This window comes from Cotesia glomerata, linkage group LG9, assembly GCF_020080835.1.
Source record: "Cotesia glomerata isolate CgM1 linkage group LG9, MPM_Cglom_v2.3, whole genome shotgun sequence".
NCBI classification, from domain to species: domain Eukaryota; kingdom Metazoa; phylum Arthropoda; class Insecta; order Hymenoptera; family Braconidae; genus Cotesia; species Cotesia glomerata.
This window is the reverse complement of record NC_058166.1, coordinates 12652954-12676617: the sequence shown is the minus strand read 5'-3', so window position 1 is coordinate 12676617 and position 23664 is coordinate 12652954. Positions and strand designations below refer to the sequence as shown.

Genomic DNA, 23664 nt, shown 5'->3' with positions numbered 1-23664 from the left:
CAAATATATAAGTATTAACTTTAAGTGTCTTTTGAATCAATAATAACCCTTCTAATCACTTTAACCTACTGAATCTTTCTGTTTATCTTTTGAAAAGATATTTTTTGGTAAAAATAAAATTTTCTACGTATTTATGTGTACTAAAAAAAATGTAAGTTTGTTAAAACGCAAGATTTTGAAAAAAAAATGAGTTTTTAATTTTTTTTGAATTGTTCCACCATTTCTAAAAATTCAAAAAAATTCCTGAGTATAGAGGAGTATAAAAGACATTTTCTGACGAATTTTGGTGAGTGAAATATTTCAAAAAGGCTGAAAAAAAAAAAAAAATAATTTTCTTTTCTCTGTTAAAAATCGGTTTTCTATTTGAGAATCATGATCATATGATTTTTTCATGTTTTGGACTCGTAAGAATTAGGAAAAAAATCATCAATAATCAATTCCGAATTTTACTATAAAAATAAAAATAATTTTGAAAAAACAGGTTTTTTTGAAATTCTCGAATACCGTTTGAGTTAAAGAGCTAAAAATTGGTGTGAATTATTTTCATTCGATACCAAATCGACCCCCTAAGTATGAGTCAAAAAAGCCATGGGGGCAGAATTCCCATATTAATCCGGCTATGCCCTTTTTATAAATGTTACAAATTATTATATTTATTGTAATTTAATTGTTACATATAAAGTATGTACAAAAATGTGGTAAAAAATAATTACATAAATCATATAAATTTTTAAAATAAATTTTTAATTTCATACACTTGTATTTATATTATTATTTTTGAACTATTGTTTTATTATAGGCTTGGAAATATTTATTAAACTGCAGATTACAAAAACAATTTCATCTACGTGAGGAAGTAAAGATATTGGTATTTTTTTAAAAATATTGAAATCTTTGATTCTTTGGTTCACTCGTTCAATATGAATTCTGACCGAAGCAATATTGTAGGTTTCATCAACTTCTTCAGCTGTAAATTGTCCACCATGAGCAAAAGGAGGCATAATGAAGACAGCATTCTTTTTTTCAACTTCGGTTTTAATTTGAGGGAAACCTTTATCAGCAAGAACAACATCACCGGATTCTATCAAATCTACTATCCCACAGTCGTTCGTAATGTAACAGTCACTAGAACGACCACCGTAGCACTTAGATACAAAAGTTATTAATCCATTTGGAGCACACCCAACCAAGAATTTCACTGTTTGATGATGTTTATAGTCTGAGTACATCAAAACTTTCTGTCTTACTTCCGGCGGTTGCTCTGTATACACTTCAGTGCAATCGATAATCACACGTGTTGCAGGGTAATTTTTTTTGAAAGCTTCTGGTAGAGTTGCTTGTATAGTAGCTCTCGAAGGCCAAACTATAAAATTTTTCAATAAAATATTTAGTTGTTGTAAGTTACTGATAAATATTTTTTGTGCTGAAGTTTTGTGGATGCTGAATAGTACTCCTAGTGCTGTAAATGTCAGACCAGTCTTCAATTTTGTCAAAGTGATAAGTAATTTTGTTTTTTTATCTATTTTGGTAGATTTTATGTCAGGAAGCATATTTAATAAAAATGTAAATATTGAAAAATTAACACCGGTTAAACTGCTTAAGGATTGGTCATCATGAATAGAAGTAATTCCATGAAAACCTTGACAATCAGATTTAATAGAATCTGAAGTAATAGGATCACACCCAACATCTTCAACGTTCTTTCGTAAAGGCGGCAGATTAATACCACAAATTTTTTCAGCTGTCCTTTTAATTAGAATGTTTACTTGTACTTCTGCAGTACATACACCATCACAGGAATTTATGTTGCAAAAAAAATATTTATGTTCACCTAAAACACTTTCATCAACAATTTCATCAGTTTGACTTGTAATGCTACGAGTTGTTTTTTGTGGAGTACTATCAAATACACAATGATCTTCTACACTTTGTGTTTCAGCATCTACCCAATTATTATCATCTTGAATTTCAATTTCACTTATAATATTATTACTAGTATTATTAATTTTATTATTAATGATATTCATTTCACTTCGTAAATTTCGTTGTCGCAATCGTTCGAAACGTTCAAATGCTTGAGTAGATTTTTTGATATTTACTTTACCAGGAAAAATTGTTGGTATGTATGAAGGATGCCGAGGATGTTCTGACTTTTGATTATTAACAAAATGAGCACTACAAATCCGAGTATTTTGAGTTGGTTCCCAATCATTTGGATATTTCCTGAAAAAAAATTATTTTAAATTTCATTTTTCCTTAGTACATTTTTATTTACTTTACAAAATAATCATTGTATAATTTAATATTCTATTTCATATTACTTGGCCTTTTAAATTTGATCGTGATTAATTTAATTTTTTCATTAAAATAATTTACTTACACATAGTTTTTCACTGCATTTATCCATTGTTGACGTTTAAGGGTTATCCACGCTGAGTTCAGAGTACTTGCAGGGAAACGATAAAATTTAACACTTGTATTTTGATTTTTGTTTTTATATGGCATATTGGAACAACCACGGATACAGCAAGAAACTTTTGACGAAGACATTATCAAAATTTATTTCAATTAGATTAAAAAAAAAAATTTATTTAATAAATTTATTATTGTTTTGTATAGCACTTGCCACCACTTTGCTTTACATTTTTCCCGGCAGGTGGCGTCAAGGTCATCTTTCTCAATCTCTATTATATTTTATGAAAACAAATCTAAATTATCCTTAACCTTTACTTAACACTTTCATTATTAAATACAATTAAATATTTCATTATTCAACTAAAAGAATAAAAAATAATTTTTTTTTCATTTTAAAGCCATTATAATTTCTGAAAATTGATAAAAATAATTTAGCAGATATTTAATAATTTGTAGAACTTTTGTTAACAAATAAATTATGGCAAAAAAAAAATAAAAGAAAAAAATTGACATGTAGAAATTTAAAAAAATTGAAATGCAATTTAAAAAAATAATTTTTTAGAATTAATTTATCTGTTAAATAAAATTAAAAATTGGTCAAGTGACAGCTAACTTTAATGTTAAAATAAATTTTAAAAGTTCATTATTGTCGTCAACTATGATTTATTTACCACAAATAAACCATATCTTTACCATGAATAAACTATTTATTTGACGCAACTAAATCGCTCAAATATATTATATATTTACCAGAAATAAATATTTATTTGGCCATATCCAACTATCTTATATATTTGGCTCAAATAAATCTTATTTCGATCAAATATTTCTTTTTTTCTGTGTACCACTGTGAAGATGATTTAAAGGTTATTAATTCCATACTTTTCAAAAATTGATTTAGTGCAATAGAAACGGAAAGAACCATCAAATAATTAAAAAGATTTTCCCGTCCATCCAGTACACAGAAAAAAAGGTTCACTTGAGCCAAGAAAATATTTTTCTTTCTAATTACTTTCTTGAGCGAAAAAAATTTTTTTTTTTTGACAAGAAATTTCACATATTCCAACAAAATTAATTTTCTTGTTTTAAGAAATACGTATCTTGATCCAAGAAAATTTATTTGAATCAAGAAAATCTTCTTGTTTTGAGGAAATTCAGCCTCTTGCTCCAAAAAATTTAGTTCTTGATAGAAGTAAATTTTCTTGTCTTGAGAAAATTTCTCTCTTGCTCCAAAAAATTAAATATAAAGATAAAAGTAAATTTTCATGAATATTTTTATTGATTAACATGTCAAATGGGAAGATCAAATAATATTGAATCATTTTTTTTCGTTCAATATGTATAATTGCACGCTAAAATAATATAAAATGGGTATCAAATATTCAAGAGAAAAATTTTCTCAAGGTGAGAAAATTTTTTTCTCAGCTGAAGTAGGTGGCGCTGTTTCCCTAAAGTATCTAAAAATTTTCATCAAATATAAAAATTTATTGTAAGTATTTATGATAATTTGAATTAAGAAAAAATTACTTCCACCAAGAGTAGAATTTCAAGAGAAATTTTTACTTCGGTCAACACAACTTCGGTCTTCCTTCAGACACTCGAAAATTTTTTTGAGTCAAGAATTTTGTTCTCCAGTCAAGAAATTTTTCTTTCTGTGTATGAAACCCGTAAACGTTATAACGCGAAAAAATCCACTAATTGAATCGAATTTTTTTTTTTTCATTCCTTGAAGGAATTGTAGGTTCCCTATCGCGAATGACTATGTAACAGTGTCGTTTAATTACAAATAATAAAATAAAAACTTAGAAGACTGTATATCTATATATATTATGTACATTTATTTCACTAGAGTCGCCTGCACACACAGTAAAAAATTTTGCGTCATTGCGAGAAAAAATTTTGTGTTAAAAATTTTTATGTTAAATATTTAACACTTTTTTGTGTTAATTTAACATTTTTCTGGGTTAATTTAACACAATTAATGTTAAATTTACACATAAAAGTGTTAAATATTTGAGACAAAAATTTTTAACACAAAATTTTTTGATGCAATGACGCAAAATTTTTTACTGTGCATTATCGTCCTATTACAGCTGCTTAAATTTTTTTTTGTCATATTTTTATCTTATTATTATTTCATATTTAAATGAGCATTATGAATCGTGCACTCTTGGATTTTCCAAACTTTTTTTAACAGTTGGAGTGCTAGGCCCAACGACTACTAGAGGTTTTTATTGAATATTCAAAATGTTCAATTGAATTCATTAATTAATCAATTATTCATTTTCAATTATTAACAATTGAATTTAATAGATAATTAATATTTTACAAATAAATGAATAAATTTAATAAAAATTTAAATTAAATTAACCTTATAGACTATCCTAATGTAGTCCTTTTACTATTTTATAGTAATCAATTATTTGCATGCAATCAAGAACTATTTTTTTAATTAAGCCATAAAAATATAACTTTAGATCAATAAGTAGTAGCGGGAAGTTTCAGGGATGGCCTGCAAGATCAATCGTTTTTCATATTTTGTTTTTAGCCGTGTAATTCTAAAAAATGAGCACATATATACAGCAATTGAAAGATAAACCCAGTAAAAAAATAAAGTGAAAAAAACACGCGTTTCAAGTTAAGGATTCTCGCGATTACATAATCAAAATCAACTTCTGACATTGAAATATGTAGCAACTGTCGAGCTTACGCTATGATCGAATGAGCCCCTATACCCGTATATACACGGCGTATAGCGCATGTCATGCGTGATTTACGATGATAAACGCCTCACGCATACGCTTCCTGCGAATAGCGAATATATAAACTCGTATATACAGTTTATATTATATGTTTTGCAGTAACAATAAACTAATGTACATACATCTCTGTGTACATTGTTCGAATAATCTGCCTTATATGCATCTCTAAACAATAACAACAACAATAAACAATACCCCCCACACTGAAAAAATATATATGCGCATATATGCTGACAAACATACATATACGTCGCACATATAAAATATATACGCCACATACTTTTTTTTTGCCCCCGTATATGCGGCATATATTTTTTTTCAGTATGGGCCCACATCGAGCAAAGACGGAAAAAGTAGGAACTCAAAATGAGAGGAATAAAATAATAATTTAAAAGATAATATTTGCTTGAAAAAAAGGGGGTAACAGTTAATAAATCTTTTCAAAGCGAAAATATTACTTTTAATGTATAGGAATAATTTTTTTTTTTTTTTTTTTTTTTTTTTTTTTTGAAAGCTTGGAATTAATTATTCTAGAGTTTATTTTGGACGTCAGTGTTGGAGTACTAACTGAAATGAGCGTAGAAAATCGCTTTCATCATACACTTACTTTACGAGCTCTAACAAAAGCTCATTTCCATCCGCGCTTCCTTTTACTATCGATTTCATTGGTGCTTTGAAGTCAAGTTGAAATACCATCTACATCTACGGGATATTGGATAACGGCTTTGCACACCGGAGAATAAAATACATAGTTAGAGCATGGAAATTCTATTATCAATTTATAGATTATATATATGTCATTAAGCTATGTAGATGTACTACTTCGCGATATTTTCCTTTGTTATATGACTATTTATATTTAGTATTTCTAGAATGGTAATAGAAAATTATTAAATGCAATCATTTTATTTCACCAAGCCAGAGTGTAATAAGTGCCAAGAAATTTATCGATGAATTAAAAAAAAAATTGAAATGTATATAAACATATAAATCAATAAAGTTAATTTGAAAGTTTGAAATCGTCGGCGTTATTTATTCTTTTTTTTTACAATGCAGCTTGAGATAAAAAATTTATTAATTATTGCATCTATAATGAACTTACACATAATGTATCTATTTATAAAATTAATCAATATTTGTAAACCTCAACACGTATGAATAATATTTAAGTAATGATAAAATAAAATAAATAAAAAAGTAACTATCAAACACTTAACATGAATTAAAGAATCAATATACAGTGACATCTGGAAGCAATTAGCGGCATTGCAATACCAGGGATATCCTATAGTTATATAACTATTGTACGAAATAGTGGCACAACTTCTCTCGCTGGTGAAATTGTGTACTGTTGTTGTTTTGTACATACGTATAGTGTTTTATTCTAATAAATATTACTTTTATATAAAAACCACACGGATTAGACTGATGGTTTTCAATAGGCTTTTTCTCACCTTCGTTCTGAAGCTGATAAAAAAAATGAGGTTGATACCATAAGTTTATTAGGTGTTATCAGGTTTACATACATCCATCCCATTAATTAGTAACATTTATTATTTTTATACCAAAATTTACAGTTAACATTCAGAGAAATAGCAAGAATTACAATTTATCTTTTACACAGTAAAAAATTTTTCGTCATTGTGTAGAGTGTTAAAATTTAATTGTGTGTTGAGTATTACACTCTAGTGTGTAGAATTTAGCATTCTCATGTGTTGATTTAATGATTTAACACTCTTGAATGTTAAATTCTACACACTAGAGTGTAATATTCAACACACAAATCAAATGCTGATAATGATTTAAAACTGCAGCGTGCAGTAAACTGTACAATAAGGTTTATTTTTAATATTAAACGAGATGAACATATAACTCCTTATCGATCCAAATTGAAATGGTTATCGGTTAAATCGAGAAGAACATATTTTCTGGCTACATATTTCTATAAGTTGCTACATACTGGAAAACCTATTTATTTAAGGGAATTATTTGTAGAAGACGATGCTAGGCGCTCAGAAAGATTAGCGAGTAAAAACAACAATGTAAATTACTTTATTCCTAGTTTTTCTACTTTACATCTTGAGCATTCATTTTCAATTTCGGCAATACGTTTATGGCAAAAGTTACCAGCTGATATAGTAGCTGCAACCACCTTAGAAATATTTAAAAAGAAAATGTATGATTATCTGATCTCTACTGACTTCTAAAAATTGTAAAAATTGTAAAATTAACAATTGTTTAGTAATTGTATTACTTAAATCTTAAGTTAATATTAAACAAATTGCAAATCTTAAATCTAAACCATTATATGATGTTATAACTTAAAAATTTATATATAATCTATGCATTATTGTTACTATACTATACTATCTATATTTTATACTATTTATTTATATTTATATTTATATCTTACAATACAGTCATCACAAATTACATTGTATTAAATACCTTGCCATTCGGCCTGTGCCTTGGCATATATTATTAATAAATAAATAAATAAAAAAAAAATTTTAACACTACAAAATGAAGAAAAATTTTTTACTGTGTAGTATTTTACAAATTGAACTCTCTAAGTATCATGTTACTATTCAAAGTATTAGCGAAATCTCAAAACCCCAAATATTTGAGAGTTTTTGAAAAACTTCATGTCTTGAAAGTGAGTATTCACATAAAATTTAAGGTAGTATCCTCAGTTCGAGATTTACTATCCAAAATTTGATGAAATTTGATATTAGTGAGTTATAGTAAGATAATACACCCATTAAATTTTTGAAAAGCTCAAGAGACTCAGTAAAAAAATTGAGCTTTTAAAGTTTTAGGGTAAAATATTGTCTTATTAGAAATGACAGTATTTATTATATTTTACAAAAAGTGACATTCAGATTTCAATAAAAATTTTGGTGATGAAAAGAAATAACATATTGAATACTTTGCGTAATTAAGAGTACAGATTTAGAGCATGTGATACACTGAGAAAATTTCGTCAAAATTGCTAGTCTTATACGCCGTAATATTTTCTTAGACCAAGAATAATTTCTTAGCTCAAGAATTTATTCTCTTGACTCAAGAAAATCATTTTCTTCAAAATGTTATTCTTGGTTCAAGAGTTTGGCTTTTGAGTCAAGTCAATTTTCTTATCAGTGTACGCTGTATAGCCAATTCAGCTATACAACAAATCGTCAAAATGACGATCCGTATCATTATTATAAAGCTCTACATTTAGTTGACTATAAGGTAAAAGACTCCATTAGTGGCACCTGTTACCCTTATTAGTGGCACTTTTTCTTTCAATGAAAAAATCTTCTACTTGTAATAAAAATTAAAAATTTTTTTGATCTAAGGGTCTTAAAGATTAGAAAAATAATATATTCATTATTGAAATCAATGATTTCATTAATTAAATAAGTAACAAAATCAAAGAAAGTGTCAGTAATGGGGTCCTCGCCACTAATGGGGTCTTTTACCCTATATATTTACAAGAGCTATTCTTTGTACGTTTGAGTTAAACAAATTAATCTTTAAATCAGATAACCGGATTATTATTTTGACGAAACGTCATTTAAGGATAAGTTAGATAGTCATTTTAACAATTTTTTTCTCTTCGTATAGTAATAATTAACGAAGAACTTTAAAAAATGATCCCTATCTCTCTTTCTGTAATGTGATTGCATATATTAAGAAAATCAACTACGTAATTCAAACAAGGATTTGTACGAAACTTTTGAAACTTGTGGTATCTGTAATTCTACCTTAAAAAAATAATAATTCTTGTTAATAAATCTTTAAAATTCACTCATAATATGTAGCATTTATTTGATTGGGTGTAACAACTAAAAATGAAGTTTTCAGGAAGACAAATGATTTGGCAATAACGAATTTAAAAACATGTGCCACGGGACACACCTTTATTCAACACGCGATATATTGCCTTGGAGCTCTATAACTACATTGTACACGTGGAAAATACAGAGTGTCCCAGAAGTAACGGACGCCATTGTAGCATCTGATAAACAAAATAATTCTGAGACGAAAAGTCCTTAGCCATTTTTTAATCAGACGCATAGATAATTAATTATTAATTAAAATAACGTCCTTTTATGCGTTAGAGAGAGAGAGCACTAGTGTCAAGTCAAGTGCGTTCCAACGAAGACGCTTGCACGTGTGAATGTGTAAGTAAATATGTGTGACTACATTAGCTATAGAAACTAGTCAGTCATACAGTTAGTTGTGTCTTTGTTTGGCACATACTTTACTGGACACTGGCGCTCTCTCTCTAACAAATAAAGAGACGTTATTTTTAATTAATAATTAATTATCTATACGGTTAATTGAAAAATGGCTAAGGACTTTTCGTCTCAGAATTATTTTTTTCATCAGATGCTACAATGGCGTCCGTGACTTTTGGGACACCCTGTATATAGCGGGTAGTTGCATAACAAGCTAGCATGGAAGGGACAATTGAGTCAGCAATAGTCAGCTATCCACGTTTATAAATTTCACTCTATTCAGTAAATAGTGGTACTGAAAATACCGGTTACTATTCAATCGTGCTTGAGGAAAGAATTATTGCGTTTTGTAGTGTTGGTAAAGAAGTGAAACGTTGAATGAATGAGAAAACGAATGTGAGAGAAAGAATATTTTTGTTGATCCAGAAATAAAAGAAAAAGAGGAGCAAAGAGAGAAACAAGAAAACAGGAGCCCTGCAATTTAGCTATCAGAATTTGAAATGTTTTCATGAATAAATATCGTCTTTTAGGTTCCAGAGAGTGGTTGCAAGGAGTTGGTACTTGGTAGCTTTGCAAACACTTGCAAGCTTTGCGTGAGTTTTATGAATTTTATAAAATGCAAGTTTGGTGAAGAAAGATCACTATTCTGTCTACGTATTTTTGTGTACGTGCTCCTCGTGGATAGATGAAGTTGAAGTAAAGAAGTGCTGAAGTATTATTTGAGATATATCTGGGGATATGTCATAAATTTCAACGAATTATATGATCCAAAAACAACCATCTATAAATAAATCTATAAAATAACGATTATAAGCAGAAAGAAAATTTTGTTTCCAGCGTATTTGTAAGATAAAATGGGTCTTGTGAAGTTGGATTTAGCATCATGGGAAAGGTCTTGATTTAACTTTGTGACTTCAAGGGTTCATATAATTTTCTAAGATCGTTAATTATTATTTGTTTTTGGAGTAATTTTGAATAGATTTTCATTTTGCACTAGATAAAATTTATTTATTGCACGCCTCATAAGCGAAGCATTAAGGTTGTGCTGTACTCTCGACATTTCAAAAAAAGCAGTTTTCTCGAAACTGAAGTTGATTTTTTGTTATTTATATCGCACTTACAGATTAATATAAGTACACTTATATCAAGTCAAATAATTTGTCAGGAACATAAAATATATTTCAATAACAATTTTTTTGTTTAACATAGTAAATAATAACATTAAACATAATCTTTTCGGGACGTCCGTGTATGGATGGGTGTATGTGGCACGAAATTGGTCGAAAAAATAATCGTACCGGAATAATTTTTTTTTTATTATCTAAAGTAATACACGACGGACTTTCTCAATTAATATGAGCATTCAATTCACTGTCGTTAAATTATTAATTAAAAAACTAATATATGACTGTGGATTTTTTTGTATATCTATCTATCTATACATTTTATTATAGTATTATTTTTTCCTCACCTTAGAGTTATGGCATCACTAAACCATAGCAGAGTTTTTTTTTTTTTGTTATTTTGCTTTTTATATTTTATTTTAATCAATTTTATTGTGAAAAATAAGATTATGAAGCGTACACTTTTGGATTAACCAAACTTTATATTTTTATTATTAAATTTGGTATCATTAGAAAGGTCTTGACGTGAATTTTTTATTTTTCACGATTATACATATTTTTAGACAATAGTAAATTTTCTATGTTGTTCTTAAGAGTTTTTATAGTTGGTTGTTTCTAAAAGTTTGTTTCAACACAAATTCTCTATTAAATTATTGGTAATTGATCTTGTCATAGCAATATTATGTTTAAAATGTATTTCATCAATTATTGATCAATTATCATGTTTTAGTATATATTCATTATTCTATTGTACAATGTATACGAAATGAAAAACAAACATAAATGGAATTTATTGTAATATTATTTCAGAATTGACCAAATGTCATGATACTGATAAACAACTTAAAAATATAAAAATAACTTTAAAGAGAATTTCTTTCAAATGTTAATGATTTTGGAATTGAGTTTCTCTGTGATGAAATTTTTAGTAAATATTAATTTTCATGTCTCCAGGATTAAAGCTTGGAGTTATGTATTATGTACCGTATAATTTTCATTGGATTTAAAATTAGGAAAGTGGAACAGCTAGGATTTACATGAAGTCAAGTGGAGGATATGTGAATCGATATACAGGGTGTCCCAGAAGTAACGGACGCCATTGTAGCATCTAATGAAAAAAATAATTCTGAAACGAAAAGTCCTTAGCCATTTTTTAATTAGACGCATAGATAATTAATTATTAATTAAAGTAATGTCGCTTTATGTGTTAGAGAGAGAGAGAGAGAGAGCGTCAGTGTCCAGTAAAGTATGTGGCAAACAAAGACACAACTAACTGTATGACTAACTAGCTACTATAGCTAACGTAGTCACACACATTTACTTATACATTCACACGTGCAAGCGTCTTCGTTTGGAACGCACTTGACTGGACACTGGTGCTCTCTCTCTAACGCATAAAAGGACATTATTTTAATTAATAATTAATTATCTGTGCGTCTGATTAAAAAATGGCTAAGGACTTTTCGTCTCAGAATTATTTTTTTTATTAAATGCTACAATGGCGTCCGTTACTTCTGGGACACTTTTCTGTATAAGAAAAGCTAGTTCGCTTAATTTTTTATATTTTGCTATAGTAAAAATATTAATCTCGTTGTAAGTAATAAATTTTTCTATAATGTTTTTAATGTATTTTTACTGTCATATTTTTAATCCACAGATTCGGTAGAATCTGGCGCCAAGTTCCGTTCAAATCCGTTGTCAACGGAGCGCCAGACTACCGACTATGTTTACTGTAAGCAGAACGGTATTTTGAGGTTGCAAAATTTTATTTAATTCTACGGTATTTTTTTTCCTAAATTGTATATTATAACAGTAATTCATACTTTATTTATTTTACTGTTATTAATTAATTATATTCACTTATAACAATTAATCTGCTTGAAATTACTAAATTTAATCAGCACAAACTATAGCAACGCAAAAATTTCGATCCTGACTTTTTTTCGATGGGCAAAGTGATCTGCCACAGACTAAATAATCCGAGAATGCATAGTAATCCTTCACTAGATGGGAAACTACAGTTAAAAAAAGATATTTCACAGCTTGCATCTACACTCGCCAGGGTGCACTGGAATTATTTTTACATAAATTGTAGCTTCAAGGGGATAGTTTGCTATAAAAAATGCAGCCAACGCGATAGTTAAGTTGGTACCAATTGTAAATTTTTATTATAATTACAAAAAATACTAAAATCCGAACAAAAACAGTTTCACTGTAAAAAAAATCGCGCCAAGTCCACGTTCATAAGACTATTAAGAAAAAAAAATTTCTTTTTTTCTTTACAAAAAGATATAAAATAAAAAAATTAAAAAATCCAAGTAACCGATATGATTGTTTATGATTTTCGGAAATTAAAAAAAATTTTGTTGTAAATTTAAAAATTAAAAAAAAAATTTTTGGAACGTACTTGGTGTGCGTCATTGTGTATTTCAATTTTTTTAAAGTCCTAATAAATAGATTTTACGAATTTCATAAAAAGTAAAATATTTTGCAACCACGCACACTAAATACGTTCCAAAATTTTTTTTTTTAATTTTTAAATTAACAACAAAATTTTTTTTAATTTCCGAAAATCATAACCAATCATATTCGGTTACTTGGATTTTTTAATTTTTTTATTTTATATCTTTTTGTAAAGAAAAAAAGAAATTTTTTTTTCTTAATAGTCTTATGAACGTGGACTTGGCGCGATTTTTTTTACAGTGAAACTGTTTTTGTTCGGATGTATTTTTACTGACATACTACCAAGTACCCTTCAATGAAGCCTGATATGGAAAATGAAATCTTTATAAAACAGTTTGTTGAATTAATTATATGAATGAAATCATACATCGAAAATGTGTTGAGTGTTTCTCAAAAAATGGTAATTTTAACTCGGGTTTTATTTCTAAAAGATATTTATTTGGAGCTCAATGATTATAATGGCGCGAATGAGACCTAGCATATTGCTGTATAAACTCTCATGTACAATATTGCACGCCATATATTTTTCTCAAATACTAAAAGATTTACGGCACTGACATGGCTATGTATTTTAATATAAGAATAGCGTGTTGGTAGTTTACCCGATCGTTCTCTTTCTCTACTTAAAAAGTGAGGAAATCCTCTCGAGAAAGCTTTATCGCTCTCTCTTTACACTCGTTTCTTTTATTCGTGATCGCTGTTTTATAAATTTTTCTACAATACCTTTTCACATTTAAAATATATACTGCAAAACTATCGACCAAAAATCATCCGTTAAAAATAAGTTCATTACTATTGTTATTATTATATTTTTTCTATCTTATTTTACTTTGTCAATTCCATACGACGGATAAGATGGATTAAATTTTAGTCCACTGAATCGAATTTTACGATAATAGAAAAAGATCAGAGAGTGAATAATGTGTTGATAGTTTTACTTTATTTTTACCTTTACCTTGCATTGCTAGTGGTGGCATTTAAGCTTTATTCATTTAAAGTCAAACTGACGGTTTTACAATTACAAATCCACCAACTGAGAATGATGGAATTTAAACTTGAGAAACTTTTGTCCCATTTCAACTAAACGAAATTTATTATTGCAATTATTACAATAGCATTTTCTTACTCATTTTTGTTTTTAATCTAAATTCAAATAAACTTTCAAAATATTTGCTTTAGTTATTTTCTTTGTGATTATTATTTATAACAAGAAAATTTACAACAATGATGAGAGTAATATTCAATTTGAATTTTAAATTCTTACAAAATTACAAAAAATATCCATGGCCCAACGCTGATTTAAATCATGCAAGCAAATTTATAACCATAATTTTGATCACTTAAATTATGTCAGTTAGGTAAAAGCCCCAGTACCTGCTCACTCCATGTATTTGTATATCTATATTCACAAATGCAAATATACAAATACATGGAGTGAGGAGGTACTGGTGCCTGAGCAGCTACTGGGGCTCTTACCTTATTTTAAAGTAAAATTCTCGAATAATAGTCGAAAGAAGGTAAAAAAATGTATTGAACTGTCATTTAGAAGTGAAAGAACAGTTGACTTTTGACAAGCAGAGAACAAGTTTGGGATATTCAGAGCAGAAAGACAGTTGTATATTGAGAGCTTTAGTGATAAAGCGGGACGGCAAAGGGTAGAGAACGAACGTCATACAGAGAGCGGTAAACTTGATCGTATAGTTTCGCTGGGACTGAGCTTTTTGTCTATGAAAGCTCGCGATTCATGCTATATTTTCTTGCGCATGCAACTTTGTGCTGATTCAGCCAATTCTAACGTATAACAAGTAGTAGTTCACACAACGACGTGTGTATTATGACACCAGATATTACTTCAGTTCTTCGTTCGTAAGTTTTCGTTGAATTTTCCAACAGTTTTCACACCTCTGTCTGTTTACAATTCTTTATACTTCCACTTCATTATTACTGAGTTCATGAATTTTATGCAGTTTATTTACAGTCGCGTTTTAAAGTTCAACGCTCAAATTTACTTTGTGGTACAAATTACATCTTACATTTCAAAATAAAATATACTTATGACCACAAAATGAAAACAAACAGTTAAAAAAAAATTTTAGATATTTTATTTTTCAATTTTTTATGACTGAAAACGGTGTAGTCTTACGTCTATATATAATTACCTTTTTCAAGTATGCCAGATAAATTGTAACACAAATTTACAGTGCGCATAGACAGTTCAATGACTCATCAGGAAATAACTAAAAAGACATTGTCTCAGATAGTCCCAAATTTTGTGCCCACTGTTCCCCAACAACCTGGGCTGTAAATAGTATTAGTGATACGTACGTAATCTACACCCTCGTACACCCGTTTTCTTGTATGAATTTGGGTAAAATTTGTACAAAGAATACGAATTGTATTTCTAAATATAAAAATACTTTCTACAAAATTAATAAATTTCGATAAGATAATAACAGTGATTTTTTACCTTTTACGAAAAATTTATTTATTTATCTATTTTACAACAAACACTGAACCTAACAGCAAAAATGTTGAATTGTCAAATTATACCGAAAGATATTTTTTTAAGTAGCTATATGTAATTCCTTATTTTACATAAAAATATTACATTTTGTTGTATTGACAGTTTTGCTGGATTAATAAGTAAGTAATTTCATCCATTTCATTTTTGTTCAACATCATCATCATCATCATTATCAACATCATCATCATAATCTTCTTCTTCATCATTTTCATATTACCATTATTGTTAATACTATCATCATTTTATTGCATTCACAGATTATTCCGATCAATCAGTAACTAATTTCATTCACGTCAACTTCTCTTGACTTATTTTTTTAATCCAATTTACGTATAAGTTTATTAATTTTTATAAAGATGTAATGGCGTAATTTTTTTTACATATCGGAGTTAAAAAAATGTTTATTTTTGGATATTATTCAATATATATCAAAAACTCTTCCATGAATTTAGGGATTTTTGTGATTGTCCGTCCAATAGAATAGAGAAAAAAAATTTTTCTAAATTTGAAAAAAAAAAAAAGTAATTATCATAATCTTATAATACCTCAGACATGACATTTGTGGGATGAATTGAAATTCAGAGGAAAAAAATTGTAAGAAAGTCAAAGAGTAAATACAGCTTAAGAAGTAAATTTAAGAAATTAACGAAATAAGGCGAAAAATAATTTTAAAACACTTCCATGTGTTTTAATTTCCCATGTTAAATGCTAATTTTTAGTCACTTTTAAAACACTTCGATTTACAGTGCACTGATTTGTCTTATTTCTTTTCATATTAATTTTCTTTATTTATTGTTTGATATCAATTTTCTTTATTTCTTAATTTATGTAATTGAATTGCAATGTTGTATTTGCATGATATTGAACAAATAATAAATGTTATAAATAGATGTGTGAACTATCAGGCCTATAGACAGATTTAATACCTCCATAAGTGCATATTATGTATGAATATATATTCTTGTATATCCTAATTATAATAAATAAATCTATTTTTTTTCCTTAATATTTTTCTTTCATCAGAAAATAATTTTTAACTTCCCGCTAAGAAAATTGAAAATTTTCAAAAATCGGGAAGTTATTGGTTTTACCCCGTTTTTCGAAAATCGAGCTCTCATCAGATCTTGACGTTTTGAGGTCCTAGGAAGCTTCCCTGAATGTTTTCGCGATGATGTCCGTATGTCTGTGTGTGTGTGTGTTTTTTTTTTTTTTTTTTTTTTTTTTTTTAACGGGGGGAATCCTTTTTACGGATTCTAGGCATAGCTGTTTGGCCTGAATATGTGGCGACTCGACGCAGTGTCATACTAAAACTCGACGCTAGCGCCCCTACCCACTAAACCCTAAACCCCTTTTCCTCTTTCCCCTAATCCCTCATGGAAACCGCCGTCAGTCATTACTTCGTGAGGGGAGGATCTAGCTACTGCTCTTTCTTCTGGTGACTAAGGTGTTATTCTTTCCTGCTTCTAATTGGCGTCATTCGCTCTTCTTCTTTCTATGGACCGCAGGTCTGAGAGGACTCCCGTGACAAACGTGTTTGTGGCGTTCCAGGAAGCCTCTGATGACAGCATTGCTTCTACTATTGTCTCTGGTTGGATTTTCCTCTTCAGGATATTCTCCAGTTCATCTCGCTGTGGATAAAAACGTGGGCACTCAAAGAAGACGTGCTCTGCATCTTCATTGACTCCTGGGCAGGACGGGCACTCTGGGGAATTATCATGCTTAAAGCGGTGGAGATACGCCCGGAAACAGCCGTGTCCTGATAACATCTACGTAAGATAATAGTTGACCTCACCGTGACTCCGGTTTAGCCAAACGTTGATCCTTGATATGAGACGATGCGTCCACCTACCCTTCACTGTGGCATCCCACTGTAGTTGCCATCGACTTATGCTCTTCTGCCGTTCTTCTGTTCTAAGCTCCTCAGCGCTTAGTGTGGTTGACTTCTTTCGTTGGTAAAGGATCCGTCTTTCCTCAGCTAAGACTCTGAGAGGCAAAGTTCCGGAAATGACACACACTGCTTCCATAGATATTGTGCGGAAGGCGCTCGCTACTCTTGAGACACTCAGACGGTAGACTGGTCCAGCCTTTCTCCATGATTCTTGCTTCTCTAGTGCGCCCGCCCAGATAGATATTCCGAAAGTGAGCATTGATGTGACTACAGATGATAGCAGTCTTCTGCTCTGCTTTGGGCCTCCGACGTTTGGCATTAGTCGTGCTAAGCTAGCTACCACTGCTGATGCTTTTGCACTCACGTGTTCGACTTGCTGCTTAAAGTTGAGTCGGGCATCAAGCATCACTCCCAGATATCGGATATATGGTTGTGATGTGATTTCTTGTTCTCCGACTTTCAGCTTTATAGTCTCTATCACTTTTCTGCTGGTAATAAGCACAGCCTCAGTCTTCTGTTTAGCCAGTTGTAGATTCATTGAGTCCATCCACCGGTTAACTTTCTCAAAAGTGATACCGAACATGTGGTTTATCTCATCTAGGTGTTTAGCAACGATTACGCAGCTACATCATCTGCATATGCAACAAGCTTGACACTTCTTGGAAGAGTCAGTCTCAGCAGGCCATCATACATGAAATTCCACAGAAGTGGATCCAGAACGGAACCCTGGGGTACACCTCCGGTAATATTATACTCTTTTGGACCATTCTTCGTGTCGTATCTCAGGATTCTGTCCGTGAAGTAGCTAGCCACTATCCTACGTAGGTATCCTGGTACGTTTTTCTCTTCCAGGGCTTGCATAATGCAGTCCCAGTTGGCGGAGTTGAAGGCATTTTTGATGTCCAAAGTGGCCACCAGGCAGTACTTCTTCGCTCCACCCTTCCATCTGATCCCTTCGATTGCCTCCTTGACCGTTGCAACAACCAGATTGATTGCGTCCAGGGTTGATCGTCCTTTCCGAAAACCATACTGGTTGTCTGCCAGAAGTGGATCGATAACTGCTTCTATTCTTTGGTGGATTATACGCTCAAATATCTTACCTGCCGTGTCTAACATACAAAGTGGTCGATAAGATGACGGTTCTTCTGGTGGCTTTTTCCCTTTTCAAAGTAGTACTAGTTGTTGCTGCTTCCACTTTCGAGGATAAATCCCTTTCTTGAGGCATGTGTCGTAGACGTCCAGGAACAATGATGGCACTGCTTTTATAGTTGTTTTTAAAGCAATATTGGGGACCCCGTCCAATCTCGGCGCTTTATTGTTTCCTACACGATTACAAGCCTCCATCAGTTCTTCCTCCGTGACAGATGGAATGTCATCCATTTCATTCTGCGCTAATAGGTAGTTAAACTCGCTTTGTTCGGGGAACAACGCGTTTACGATCTTCTGTAGGAGTTGAGGACACGTGGGTGATGGCATTAGCTGGTTTTTAAGATGGGACATGACCACCTTATACGGCCTACCCCACAGATCTCTGTCCGCCTCGTTGATGAGCTCCTTCCAGCATTTTCTTTTGCTATTTTTGATTGGCTTTGTTCAGGGATCGACGGGCTTTTTTGTACTCTGCGACCAGCTCCGCAGAGTTAGATCGTCGGTAGTCACGCTGAGATATTCTTCTCTTCTGATGACACTCTTTACGAAGGGCGCTGATGTGGTCGTTCCACCAGTGAACAGAAGGTCTTGTGTTCATGCCACGTCTACGAGACATACTGGCGTCACAAGCCTGGGTCACTCTTTTCATCAGGTCCTTGGTCTTCTCTTCTGCGCAGCCCGCGATAAACTGGTCACTATTGAGAGCTACTAACAATGCACTTGGGTCAAGAGTTTTTACCTTCCAACCAATGGTGTTAAGTTGCTTTTTAGGTCTTCTCGGGCTCTGGACGTTTGATATTTCCCAGAGAATCGCGTTGTGGTCGCTGGCTGTGTAGATATCCATCACCTTCCAATTGATATTACCTCTGGTGAGGCTGCTACTGACGAAAGTGAGATCTACAATAGAACTTGCGTCTCCTTTGGTGTAGGTTGGTGTATCACCACTGTTGAGCAGTACTACATCTAATGTAGAAAAGGTTTCTAGTAGTTCCTTTCCTCGCGCGTTTGTATGCTTGCTGCCCCAGTCTACTGCCCAGGCGTTGAAGTCCCCGGCTATTGCCACTGGGTGATAATGCTTCGCGTCCTCGGTAAGTCGATCCAGAACTGCGGTGAATTCGACAGTAGAGAGGCTAGGTGGTGCGTAACAGCTATAGAAGCGGATGCCCTCTACTGATACTGCTACAAAAGCCGGCATTGCTGTTGTTGACTGCATTTTGGAAAGGGAGCTTGCCACATGACCAGATGACAGCTTTGGATGTGCTGTCAGATTCCCAGGGTTGGGTACTCAGGTGTTTATATGGCTCTGCTATCAGTACCAAGTCAAGCTCTAGTTCTCGCACGGATTGCATGAGCAGGTCATGCGCTGCCTCACAATGGTTGAGATTGAGCTGCAGTATCCTCATGTTTGTTTGTTCGTCAACTTCTGGAGTGCCTCCTGAAATAACGGGCACTTATAAGTACCGGCATGGTGGGCAACATTCTCTGCACTTTCAATCTCAGCACATAATGCACATTTGGCTGGATTTTTACAATCAGCAACCTTGTGCCCTTCTTGTCCGCACCTGATGCAAAGCTTCGACCGGTCCACCTTGCTTCTGCACTGGGATCCATGATGTCCGAAATGCCAGCATTTAAAGCATTGAATAGGTCTTTTCGTTGCCCTTATTCGGCAATTAACCCAAACAATCCGGATTTTGCTACTTCCATCCAGTAGTTTCTGTGCTGTTGCTGCTGGTAGAATTACTGTGGCAATTTGAGTACCTCTATAGACCTTACGGATCTTGATTGCCTCTAGTGGTATCTCACAGCCATCTCCAGCTTCCTTTTGTAGGGCACCCTGGATGTCGTCCTTCGTTGTGTCATCATCAACGTCTCGGATCACAATTACCTCCTGTGGTCCTTTGCAAGTTACTCTTGCGACTTCTTTCAGTATGTCTGCAATGGTCTTTCTCAATGTTTGGCCTTTGTCGGTGTTCTTCCTCGAAAGAGCTATCAGCATATCTCCAGCATTGGTCTTATGTATCTTCTCTACCGTACTACAGACCTGATCATCAGGGACGTCCTGTTTTATTCAGCGCAGGATCTCGGCGTACTTTGCTGTCTCTGTCAGCTGGATGATAAGGGCATCCGGTCTGATCCATTTTCGCGGTTTCTTTCGCTTGGGTTCAGATCGGGGTTTCTTTGTCATCTGTTTTGGGAGCACCTCTTTCTTCTGTCGCTTTAGCTCTTTCTTGGACTGAACTTTTTGCCAAACCGACGCTTTTTCCTGTTCGTCGCTTCGTACTGCCGCTCCTTGCGGAGGGCTTTTCTTCAAATCCTTTTTCTTCACGACTTGGCTGATTGCTGGGTCAGGAGAAGGTCGATCTTTTCTCTTACCTGACTTGCTGCTGGCTTTACTTTTGTCTTCCGCGACTGATTCACCGTCACCTTCGGCTCCGGTGTCCATTGCTTCGTCAGTCACGACGACAGCCTGACAGGCTTTCTCCGGTGTAGCATAGGAAATGCGCTGCAATGATTAGCGCCACTCCTCGTCCAGCTTCTCAAATCTTTGAAGGGCGTTAGCTACACCAGTCGTCTTGGCCTTTATCTCTTTGTGAATGTTGACCTTTGGGTGGACGAAATCATTCAACTCACTGATCAGCTTTTCAAGGCGTTTGAGCTTTTCAATCGCTGCTTGTTGGGCATGTAGCCCGTTTCCACTCTTGTTTGTTTCCTGTAAATTACTCATACTTTTTTGATTTACCAGCGCATCGTACGGAGTGGAGCGGGTTGTCATAACTAGGAACGAGTGTACCCTCGGAGATAGTACTCCTACCCCAGTTTCCTGAGGCCTAGTCGACACTTAGCCAGTCCCGGAATACACGGACGGACTAGACTCGCTCGGAGCGGTGAAGATTCCGATCTCTAGCTTTCACTGCGTACTCCCTGATCAAGGCCCGAGGTGGCTGGCTCCTGATCTACTGCTGTAACTTACACCTCGGCAGAGCAAGCTCACATCAGTCGTGGCCTGCGTCGTCGGAAACTACGACACAGGTTCCGGACACTCCCAGTGGGTTACAACAGAGAACGATCTTCTTCTTGCTAGGTCAGTTAGTGTGACCAACCCATTAAGGGGAGTTTTGTCCACGGGAGCGTATTTTATTTAGCTCCTACCCTCTGTACCTTGTCAACTAAGAGACTCAGTGTCATACAAGGACAGCGAGCGTTCTCCCATCCGCTTGGGGAGACGCGCCCGGTAGCAGTATCTCTTCTGCCCCCCCCCCCCGTGTGTGTGTGTGTGTGTGTGTGTGTGTGTGTGTGTGGCCGTATGTAAACCTCTCAGAAAGATAATTTTTTATTCAAAAAAACGATAAATACAAAAGTTGATATTTTCAGAAATATGTTAGTATTTTAAAAATGCCATGAATCAGTTCATCTTAAAGTACATGGTTTAAATCACGGACAACCGTAGATTGACAAAGATAATATCGCATTACGCAGACCAAATGATCTTTTAACTTAGTTGACAATTACTTAGGCGCCAGGTGATGAACAGTCTATACAGAAAACCTAATGACTTACTTCTGAACGTAATTAGGCTCGGTATAGTTCGACTAGAAAAACGAATATAATATATTAATTTCTCATTGTTCCGGTGCTGTAACTCGGTTGTACAAAGAGTGTTCGGTAGCTGAATTTCTGTGCAATTTTTACAATAATACATATCGTAAATTTATCAAAGATTAAAGGGTAAGTTTTTATGATTAAAAAATTTATAATGTTAATTTATGCATTAATCAAAGTGATTTTTTCTTTTTTCTTTTTTTTCTTTTCTTAGACTTTTCGAACTTAAAAATGTTAGGCTAAGAAAAAAATATTTTTACATATCAAAATATATAAATAGTCACACACTCATATAATTCACTGATTATATTTTAATTAATGTCCAATATGCTGATTGACTATAACTCACAAATTATAAACAGCACTTTACGCGCAGGCCCTAGAAAAAAAAATGGCGGAGTCACCGTGGGCATAATCCAAATTTCAACCGAGTATAATTTAATTTACATGAAATAATTTTTCAGATTATATCCCGTGAAGTTTTACGCGATATAACCAGAAAAATTAATCGATTAAATCGGAGACTTCACTGAGTACAGTCCAAAAATAATTTAGTATACTTTGAAGGATATTGACAATAGTCTGAAATTTTTTTTCACTACAAATACCACGGAGTATACTATATATACAAGGATGTACAGTGGGTTATTGTTCTTTCCGTGTAGTAGACGAGGTCGTCTACATTTTTCTGATGTAAAGTAGTAGGGAGACAAAGTCTTGTAGAGAGGAGAAGAAAGTAGAAGAAGCGAACGTACATAACAACTTACATTGAGATTTCTCGAGTTCCAAAAAAAAAAAAAACAAGGAAAAATAAATTATAGTTTTCAAAATGATAGTTTTAGAAAAAATAAAAAATACGCTTTAATAGAAAACCAAATTAATTTAAATCTTGAAAATAACATTTACATAATTAATAAATTTAAAATAAGAAAAGAGTGATTAACAAAATCCGAGTTAAAGAAATGAACTTAGATGAGCTAACATCAATTGTTTTAATATAGCAGTTAAGTTCATTTAAGTTAACTTTTTCAACTCGGTAAAATTCATTTAATCGTAAAAAAGCGTGGGGTGCTGATGTCAATTGTTATAAATATTTTATAAGTGGAAATTTATAAAAGTAGAACCGGGGTCAAAAAATTTAGTCTGTTTTATGATTAATAAAAATTTTTAATATTTTTCATTCAATTTAATTTTATTATGTGAATCTATTTTATATAAGAATTTAATCTGTTTTTGCCCGTACTATTCCCAATTCAGACCAATTTCAGATCATTTTTAATGTTATAATAAAATTGTTTTCTATTGTTTCAAAACCAAAATCAGACTTTTTTTGTCACAATCATTTAACTGGTTTTGATCGCATCAAGGTCAAAAACAGACCAAAACGTTGCATAATTTTTAGTCGGTTTTTGATCGCCTGTAGATCAAAAACAGACCTGTTACGAATTAGATAGTAATAATAATAATAATATATTTATTTATTATTATTTTATTCAATCCACAAATTGTC

General features: G+C 32.4%; 1 protein-coding gene across 1 annotated transcript; it reads right to left on the bottom strand.

The window, feature by feature from the left end:
* Positions 1-826: 826 nt before the first annotated feature.
* On the bottom strand, positions 827-20550 carry LOC123272252. Its single transcript, XM_044738950.1, has 3 exons — positions 20328-20550; positions 933-1960; positions 827-844 (listed from the first exon to the last, which is right to left on the bottom strand). Exons 1-3 carry the CDS (start codon positions 20548-20550, stop codon positions 827-829), a joined length of 1269 nt encoding a protein of 422 aa, XP_044594885.1.
* Between the last annotated feature and the right edge of the window lie 3114 nt (positions 20551-23664).

What these genes read in the sequence shown, in the direction of transcription:
- LOC123272252 (XM_044738950.1), bottom strand. Translation starts at nt 20,550, where the DNA reads ATGCTGATAGCTCTTTCGAGGAAGAACACCGACAAAGGCCAAACATTG. An exon ending in ACTAGAGGCAATCAAGATCC is followed by an intron (nt 1,961 to 20,327) that starts GTAAGGTCTATA and finishes TTGAAATTCAAG; the next exon opens with ATGATAATAATTGGGTAGAT.